At 55.8% G+C, this 9,571-nt stretch overlaps 1 protein-coding gene across 3 annotated transcripts in view; it reads left to right on the top strand.

Annotated features, from left to right (window-relative positions):
• Positions 1 to 362: 362 nt before the first annotated feature.
• anapc1 (anaphase promoting complex subunit 1) overlaps positions 363 to 9,571 on the top strand; it is a 210,645-nt gene continuing 201,436 nt past the window's right edge. For 2 of the 3 annotated variants that reach the window (XM_068027605.1, XM_068027603.1), the window contains exons 1-3: positions 363 to 533; positions 6,139 to 6,375; positions 8,609 to 8,770. In XM_068027605.1, coding sequence (XP_067883706.1) covers positions 6,163 to 6,375; positions 8,609 to 8,770 — 375 coding nt within the window. In that variant the 5' untranslated portion in view covers positions 363 to 533; positions 6,139 to 6,162. Of the gene's footprint in view, positions 534 to 6,135; positions 6,376 to 8,608; positions 8,771 to 9,571 lie in introns of all 3 variants that reach the window. The other variant, XM_068027604.1, reaches the window with a different exon arrangement.

The following is a 9,571-nucleotide window of genomic DNA, read 5'->3' as shown; positions in this document are numbered from 1 at the left end:
TCACAAAATGCAAATATTAATCAGCATTTCCAGTTATGTTAGATTGGTGCAAAATGCAGAGTGAAGGTGTAGGTACAAATCCTGCACAGAAACTGAAGGGAGAGAAGGATGTGCATCTGATTACTGGGAGCCAGGTTGGCAAATCTCGAAGAGAAATAAAAACAGAAAGTGCTGGAAATACTCAGCAGGTCTGGCAGCATATGTGGAGAGAGAAGAGTTAATGTTTCAGGTCAGTGACCTTTCATCAGAACTAGACCAAAATGGTTGGGAAAGAGAAAGTGCATTTCTTCACTTCTCCCCATTACCAGGAGGCGGCGCTCTGTCTGGACCGGACTGCGCAAGTGCGCATTCAGCGCGATGGTTGATGGGAGATTATGATGGCGGCGCCCATCTGAAACAGCAATTCGGAGCTGAAGTGAATTTTGCTTTTGGCGCGGATTTGGAGCAGAAATTAAACTCCCCGGGTTTACAATTTCAGCAGCGGATGGTCGCAGAGAAACCGTCATTAGAAGTTTCGCTTGTTATTTTAACAGGTTGGTCTGATCAGCTTTTACCATAATAATTGTCGGACCCCAAAGGTCCCCCCCCCACTGTGCATCTCCCCCCCCCACTGTGCATCTCCCCCCCCACTGTGCATCTCCCCCCCCACTGTGCATCTCCCCCCCCACTGTGCATCTCCCCCCCCCACTGTGCATCTTCCCCCCCCCCCCACTGTGCATCTTCCCCCCCCCCCCACTGTGCATCTTCCCCCCCCCCCCACTGTGCATCTTCCCCCCCCCCCCCACTGTGCATCTTCCCCCCCCCACTGTGCATCTTCCCCCCCCCCCACTGTGCATCTTCCCCCCCCCCCACTGTGCATCTTCCCCCCCCACTGTGCATCTTCCCCCCCCACTGTGCATCTTCCCCCCCCCACTGTGCATCTCCCCCCCCCCCACTGTGCATCTCCCCCCCCCCCCACTGTGCATCTCCCCCCCCCCCCCACTGTGCATCTCCCCCCCCCCACTGTGCATCTCCCCCCCCCCACTGTCCATCTCCCCCCCCACTGTCCATCTCCCCCCCCACTGTGCATCTCCCCCCCCCCACTGTGCATCTCCCCCCCCCCCACTGTGCATCTCCCCCCCCCCCCACTGTGCATCTCCCCCCCCCCACTGTGCATCTCCCCCCCCCCACTGTGCATCTCCCCCCCCCCACTGTGCATCTCCCCCCCCACTGTCCATCTCCCCCCCCACTGTGCATCTCCCCCCCCCCCACTGTGCATCTCCCCCCCCCCCCACTGTGCATCTCCCCCCCCCCCCACTGTGCATCTCCCCCCCCCCACTGTGCATCTCCCCCCCCCCACTGTGCATCTCCCCCCCCCACTGTGCATCTCCCCCCCCCACTGTGCATCTCCCCCCCCCCACTGTGCATCTCCCCCCCCCCCCACTGTGCATCTCCCCCCCCCCCACTGTGCATCTTCCCCCCCCCCCACTGTGCATCTTCCCCCCCCCCACTGTGCATCTTCCCCCCCCCACTGTGCATCTCCCCCCCCCCCCCACTGTGCATCTCCCCCCCCCCACTGTGCATCTCCCCCCCCCCACTGTGCATCTCCCCCCCCCACTGTGCATCTCCCCCCCCCACTGTGCATCTCCCCCCCCCCACTGTGCATCTCCCCCCCCCCACTGTGCATCTCCCCCCCCCCCACTGTGCATCTCCCCCCCCCCCACTGTGCATCTCCCCCCCCCCACTGTGCATCTCCCCCCCCCCCCCACTGTGCATCTCCCCCCCCCCACTGTGCATCTCCCCCCCCCCACTGTGCATCTCCCCCCCCCCACTGTGCATCTCCCCCCCCCCCACTGTGCATCTCCCCCCCCCACTGTGCATCTTCCCCCCCCCACACTGTGCATCTCCCCCCCCCCACTGTGTATCTCCCCCCCCCCCCCACTGTGTATCTCCCCCCCCCCCCCACTGTGTATCTCCCCCCCCCCCCCACTGTGTATCTCCCCCCCCCCCCCCACTGTGCATCTCCCCCCCCCCCCACTGTGCATCTCCCCCCCCCCCCACTGTGCATCTCCCCCCCCCACTGTCCATCTCCCCCCCCCCACTGTCCATCTCCCCCCCCCCCACTGTCCATCTCCCCCCCCCCCACTGTCCATCTCCCCCCCCCCCACTGTGCATCTCCCCCCCCCACTGTGCATCTCCCCCCCCCACTGTGCATCTCCCCCCCCACTGTGCATCTCCCCCCCCACTGTGCATCTCCCCCCCCACTGTGCATCTCCCCCCCCACTGTGCATCTCCCCCCCCACTGTGCATCTCCCCTCCCCCACTGTGCATCTCCCCTCCCCCACTGTGCATCTCCCCTCCCCCACTGTGCATCTCCCCTCCCCCACTGTGCATCTCCCCCCCACCCCCCGTGCATCTCCCCCCCACCCCCCGTGCATCTCCCCCCCACCCCCCGTGCATCTCCCCCCCACCCCCCGTGCATCTCCCCCCCACCCCCCGTGCATCTCCCCCCCACCCCCCGTGCATCTCCCCCCCACCCCCCGTGCATCTCCCCCCCACCCCCCGTGCATCTCCCCCCCACCCCCCGTGCATCTCCCCCCCACCCCCCGTGCATCTCCCCCCCACCCCCCGTGCATCTCCCCCCCACCCCCCGTGCATCTCCCCCCCACCCCCCGTGCATCTTTCACCCCCCCCCGTGCATCTTTCACCCCCCCCCCGTGCATCTTTCACCCCCCCCCGTGCATCTTTCACCCCCCCCCGTGCATCTTTCACCCCCCCCCGTGCATCTTTCACCCCCCCCCCCGTGCATCTTTCACCCCCCCCCGTGCATCTTTCACCCCCCCCCGTGCATCTTTCACCCCCCCCCGTGCATCTTTCACCCCCCCCCGTGCATCTTTCACCCCCCCCCGTGCATCTTTCACCCCCCCCCGTGCATCTTTCCCCCCCCCGTGCATCTTTCCCCCCCCCGTGCATCTTTCCCCCCCCCGTGCATCTTTCCCCCCCCCGTGCATCTTTCCCCCCCCCGTGCATCTTTCCCCCCCCCGTGCATCTTTCACCCCCCCCCCGTGCATCTTTCACCCCCCCCCCCCGTGCATCTTTCACCCCCCCCCCGTGCATCTTTCACCCCCCCCCCCGTGCATCTTTCACCCCCCCCCCCGTGCATCTTTCACCCCCCCCCCCCGTGCATCTTTCACCCCCCCCCCCGTGCATCTTTCACCCCCCCCCCCGTGCATCTTTCACCCCCCCCCCGTGCATCTTTCACCCCCCCCCGTGCATCTTTCACCCCCCCCCGTGCATCTTTCACCCCCCCCCGTGCATCTTTCACCCCCCCGTGCATCTTTCACCCCCCCGTGCATCTTTCCCCCCCCCCCCCCACCTGTGCATCTTCTCCCCCCCCCCCCACCCCTGTGCATCTCCCCCCCCACACCCGCTGTGCTTCCCTCCCCCTGCAGTCGTCGCCCCCCTCCCCCCGCCGTCGTCGCCCCCCTCCCCCCGCCGTCGTCGCCCCCCTCCCCCCGCCGTCGTCGCCCCCCTCCCCCCGCCATCGTCGCCCCCCCCCTCCCCCCGCCGTCGTCGCCCCCCCTCCCCCCGCCGTCGTCGCCCCCCCTCCCCCCGCCGTCGTCGCCCCCCCCTCCCCCCGCCGTCGTCGCCCCCCCTCCCCCAGCAGTCGTCGCCCCCCCTCCCCCAGCAGTCGTCGCCACCCTCCCCCAGCCGTCGTCGCCCCTCCCTCCCCCAGCCGTCGTCGCCCCCCCTCCGCCAGCCGTCGTCGCCCTCCCTCCCCCAGCCGTCGTCGCCCTCCCTCCCCCAGCCGTCGTCGCCCCCCCTCCCCCAGCCGTCGTCGCCCCCCCTCCCCCAGCCGTCGTCGCCCCCCCTCCCCCAGCCGTCGTCGCCCCCCCTCCCCCAGCCGTCGTCGCCCTCCCTCCCCCAGCCGTCGTCGCCCCCCCCTCCCCCAGCCGTCGTCGCCCCCCCCTCCCCCAGCCGTCGTCGCCCCCCCCTCCCCCAGCCGTCGTCGCCCCCCCTCCCCCAGCCGTCGTCGCCCCCCCCTCCCCCAGCCGTCGTCGCCCCCCCCTCCCCCAGCCGTCGTCGCCCCCCCCTCCCCCAGCCGTCGTCGCCCCCCCCCTCCCCCAGCCGTCGTCGCCCCCCCCCTCCCCCAGCCGTCGTCGCCCCCCCCTCCCCCAGCCGTCGTCGCCCCCCCCTCCCCCAGCCGTCGTCGCCGCCCCCTCCCCCAGCCGTCGTCGCCCCCCCCCTCCCCCAGCCGTCGTCGCCCCCCCCCTCCCCCAGCCGTCGTCGCCCCCCCCTCCCCCAGCTGGACCGAGTAGATAGAGAGAAACTGTTCCCATTGGTGGAAGTTTCACAAACGAGAGGGCACAGATTTAAGGTAATTGGCACAAGAAGCAGTGGTGACATGAGGAGAAACGTTTTCACACGGCGAATGGTTAGGATCTGGAATGCACTGCCAGAGAGTATGGTGGAGGCAGGTTCAATTGAGGCATTCAGAATTAGTTAGCTGAAAAGGAAGGATGTCCAGAGTTATGGGGAATATTTGGGGGTAATGGCACCAAGTGAATTGCTCACTCAGAGAGCCGCTGCAGGCACAATGGGCCAAATTGCTTCCTTCTGTGCTGTAACAATTTTGTGATCTTTCATGCCCACTGCAACACACAGTTGAGATCCTGTCGTTCATGTTGCGTTCTCAGGAAGGCATCGCTGACAGTGCAGCACTCACTCAATGTTGTATCCCTTTAATCAGGTTTCTCCCCCTGCTACAATACCAAACTGGCTCTTATGAAAGTCACAAATGACATTCTTGTCCTTCTCAACCTGTCTGCAGCCTTTGACACAGTTGACAACATCGGCAGCGTCATCTTCCTCCATCGCCTCTCTGCTGTCGTCCACCTGGCTGGGACTGCTCTCACCTGGTTCCATTCCTATCTACCTAACCATAGCCAGAGAATCACTTGCAATGGCTTCTCTTCCCACTCCTGCAACATGACCTCTGGAGTCCCCCAAGAATCTGTCCTATTTCTCCTCTCTGTGCTGCTCCCGGGGACATCATCCTAAAATAAAATGTCAGTTTCCACATATGTGCTGACGACACCCAGCTCTACCTCACCACCACCTTGCTCGAATCCATTACTGTCTCTAAATTGTCAGACTGCTTGTTTGACATCTAGTACTAGATGAGCAGAAATTTCCTCCAACTCAGAATTGGGAAGACTGATGCCACTGTCGTGGGTCCCTGCCCCAAACTCCTTTCCCTAGCTATTGACTCCATTTCCTGAGCAACTATCTGAGGCGGGACCAGACTGTTTGCAACCTTGGTGTAATATTTGACCCTGAGATGAGCGTCCGACCAAATATCGATGTCATCACTAAGACCGCCTATTTCCACCTCCATAACATCACCCGATTCCGTCCTTAGCTCATCTGCTGTTGAAACTCTCATCCATGTCTTTGCTATTTCTAGGCTTGACTATTCTCATGCGCTCCTTGCTGTTCTCCCATATTTTACCTTCCGTAAACTTGAGGCCATTCAAAACTCTGCTGCCCATATCCTTACTCACAGGGACACCCCTGTGCTCACTGACTTACACTGGCTCCCAATTAAGCAACATCTGATATTAAAATTCTAATTCTTGTTTTCAAATCTCTCCATGGCCTCGCTCCCCGCCCCCCCCCGCCCCCCGCCCCCCGCAGTCACTTCCAGCCCCAGAATACTCAGATCCGTGCACTTTTCCAATCCTGGCCTCATGAGCATTCCTGGTTTTAATTGGTGGCTGTGCCTTCAGCTGCCAGGGCCCTAAGCTCTGGAATTACCTCCTTATAACCTCTCCACCTCTCTACTTGGCTTTCCTCCATTAAGACACTCCTTAAAAGCTACCTCTGACCAAGCTTTTGGGTATCTGCTCTAATATCTTTCTCTGTGGTCCAGTGTCTTTATAATGCCCCTATGTAGCACCTTGGGCTGCTTTATTACATTAAAAGTGCTCTGAAAATACAAGTCGTTTTTGGAACGTTATTCTAGATTGTTTGATCGGTATCAGATGTGGGTCTTAAACACACAATCTTTCTTGAGGTGTGTGGAAAAACTGAGCTGGTTTGATAGAGAGCGTATTTTGAATTTTAGGTCTTTGTAAATAACTGCCTTTCTTCAAGCAGAAATAATGCTGATATCTGGAACCCATGTCGAACGTCTATGAAGAGAGGGTAACGATGATCGCAGCAGGGGAAATGCAGGAGTTTGTTCCTTTTGGCCGTGACCACTGCAGGCGCCACCCTAATGCCACGAATCTTCAGCTTCGGCAGCTGCAACCTGCTTCAGAACTGTGGTCCTCTGATGGTGATGCAGGATTGGTGGGATCACTGAGGGAAGTTACAATCCATGAGAAGCAGAAGGTACAGGATTGGAAGCCTTTTTAGCAATAATGGGTAGACCTAAATTAAAGCAGAACACGTTCCCCCAGTATTCTGCCAAATGGTACATTATAAGGATGTGATTTTGAAACTGTACAAGACATTGATTGCTTCAGACACAGTTGGAGTAGTGCGTGCGGGTTTTGGGATTATAGAAAGGATATTGGAGAAAAATGTCATATAAGAAAGAATTTGCATTTATATTGCACTTTTCACAACCTCACAATGTCCCGAAGCACTTTACAGCCAATGTAGTCACTGTTACCATGTAGTAATTGCGGCAGTCAATTTGCACACAGCAAGATCCCACAATAATGGCTGTTTTAGTGATGTTGATTGAAGAATAAATCTTGGCTAGGACATCAGGGAGAAGTCCCCTCCTTTCTAAGGAAAAGTGAAACACTAGGAATGTGTTCACTGGAGCAGGAAAGGCTGCGGGGAGGATTTAAAAAAAAAGGCTTCAAAATTTAGGAGGATAGCAGAGAGTTGATCACATCTTGCTCCAACGCATATCCTTCGTCATTCAGCTGGGTGGGACAGCACTTGTTTGCTGATGTTTTTAATCTATCTGGTTGTAGCCACAGAATCCCCTGCAATGGCTCCTCTTCCTGTTCCTGCACCATTACCTCTGGAGTCTCCCAAGAATTTTGGCATCCTCCTATTTCTCATTTTCTTGCTGCACTTTGGCAACATCATCCGAAGACACAAAGCCAGGTTCCACATGTATGCTGACAACAGCCAGCTCTACTCCACCACTACCCCTCTTGACCTCGCCACTCTAACTTGTCCTTGTTCACGATTGGGAAGACCGAAGCCATTGTCTTCGGACCCTGCCAAAAACTGCTCTCCCGACTTGCCAACTCCATCCTCCTGGCAGCTGTTTGAAGCTAAAGCAGATTGTTCATGACTTGTTGTCATATTTGACCCCAAGCTGAGCTTCCGACCACACATGTCCATGCTATTACCAAGATCGCCTCCCCTCACCTTCGTAGCATCACCCGACTCCACCCCGGCTCAGCTCGTCTGCTGCTGAAACCCTCTTCTGTGCCTTTGTTGCCTCTGGACTTGACTATTTCAGCGCACTCCTGGCCGTCCTCCCATCTTCCATAAACCTGAGCTGATCCGAAACTCTGCTGCCTGTGTCCTAACTGGCACCAATTTCGGTTTGCACATCACCTCTGCAGTCACTGGCCTACACTGGCTCCCTGCCTGGCAATGCCTTAATTTTAAAATTTTCATCGTTGTTTTCAAATCATTCACCCCTCCCTACCTCTAACCTCCTCCGGCCCTAAACCCTCAGATCTCTGCACTTTTCCAAATACGGCCTCTAGTGCATTTCATATTTTAATTGCTCCACCAGCGGGAGCCTTTAGCTGCCTCGACTCTGGAATTCCCTCCCTAAACACTTTTGCATCTGTGCCTCTGTCCCATCCTTGAAGATGTTAAACCTACCTCTTTTGGATACCTGTCTCAATATCTCCTTATGTGGCTTGGTATCACATTTTGTTTGGGAATGTTCCTGCAAAGCACCGTGGGACATTTTACTAAATTAAAGGTGCTATATAAATGCAAGTTATTGTAAATAGTGAAAAATTATTTCTACTGGTCAGCGAATCAATACCAAGGGGCATAAATTTAGTATTAGTATCGAACACAAAAAGAATGAACACTGACCAATTTTCCCTCCCCCACCATGGTTTTTTCATTTAGCTGGTTCCTCTTGATACTGAAAGGTAGTTGAAAATAAATAAAATATGCAGTGGTATAATGCTTGAGCGCAGCATGTTTTGGTATGTGACTTGTTTATGAATTTACAGAACATATAGGGCTATATATAGGCTTGTTTCTCTTTTCTTATTCTGAGGACTCTCCTCCTTATATCTCAGCTCCTACTGGTTAAACTCTCTGATCCATCGGAAAAGCCTGTAAAAGGTCTTTAATCTGTTATTAAAAAAGCTTGCTAATGTATTTATGCATGGCTATATTTTTTCAAGTGCCCTTGTTCCTCTGCAAGGTACTAATACTTGCATTTAAATTTTTAAAAAAAGTTGGAAATCTAATTGGACATTTCCGTAGAACCAAATGACTTCATCTAATTCATAGCATTGCGAGATTGATTGACTTAGAAATTCTGTACCTTGGTGCTCAAAGGGGAAATGAGCTTTTGGTGTGAGTATGGTTCTGGTGACGGCTGATGTTACTTGTCTTGTTCCAGGAGAGTTGGCATCTCAGGAAAGGCTCTTGTGATATTGGCGAAGAGCTGGACTATGATGAAGAACTGTATGTGGCTGGTAACATGGTTATCTGGAGCAGAGGAAGTAAAAGTCACGCCTCTTCAGTTTATAAGGCATTCACAGTGGACAGCCCTGTCCTGCAGGCAAGATGATTTACCACATTTATTTTTCAGAAACCCACATGACATAACCATGCTTTTAAATTTGTGTTTGCTGCCCAGAATTGGCTATATCCCTGTGTGTTATCATTTACAAACAAGATAATATCCACTTGGCAATTTTGAAATGTTTGAGGAAAGTGTTCCAAAAACATCTCTTTGCGTAAATAGGATTGTGTGAAAAGTATTCTTTTTCTGTCCATTTTCCTGAAATATTCTTGTCTGTGACTCTGACTAAATGGTGCATGCTGATGGTATGGGAGGGGGTTAGACTTCGGGTCTACCTGTGTGAAATGTGCACCTTTTATTGAAGTACCCTGGGTACCCATGCTGAACCTGCATGACTATTATTCATCTATCTAAATACCCTGTTTGAACTGGAGTTGATTCCAATTAACACATTAGAATGTGGAACTCAATACCACATGCAGTAGTTGAGGTGAAGAGCATATATTAAGGGGAAGCTAGTTAAACGTGAAAGGAATAGAAGGCTATGTTAGGGTTAGATAAAGAGTGATGGGAGGAGGCTCATGTGGAGCATAAACACTGCGTGTTGGGCTGAATGGCCTGTTTCTGTGCTGTACATTCTATACAGTTAGGGGTACTGTGAATAGGGACAAAAAAGATGGTTTTAAAATGATGTCGAGCATCCCACATTTGGGCTCTGCCTCTCCACGTGGCCCTCGCTTCTTCAGAACCCTTATCCTACATTGCATATTTGTAACCTGCTAACCAAAGACCTCACCATCACACTTGCTCTCTCCTACTGTCTCTCGGAACCTGTGA

Source organism: Heterodontus francisci, chromosome 3, assembly GCF_036365525.1.
Source record: "Heterodontus francisci isolate sHetFra1 chromosome 3, sHetFra1.hap1, whole genome shotgun sequence".
Taxonomy (NCBI): domain Eukaryota; kingdom Metazoa; phylum Chordata; class Chondrichthyes; order Heterodontiformes; family Heterodontidae; genus Heterodontus; species Heterodontus francisci.
The sequence above is the reverse complement of the archived record's forward strand: the minus strand, read 5'-3'. Positions and strand labels throughout refer to the sequence as shown.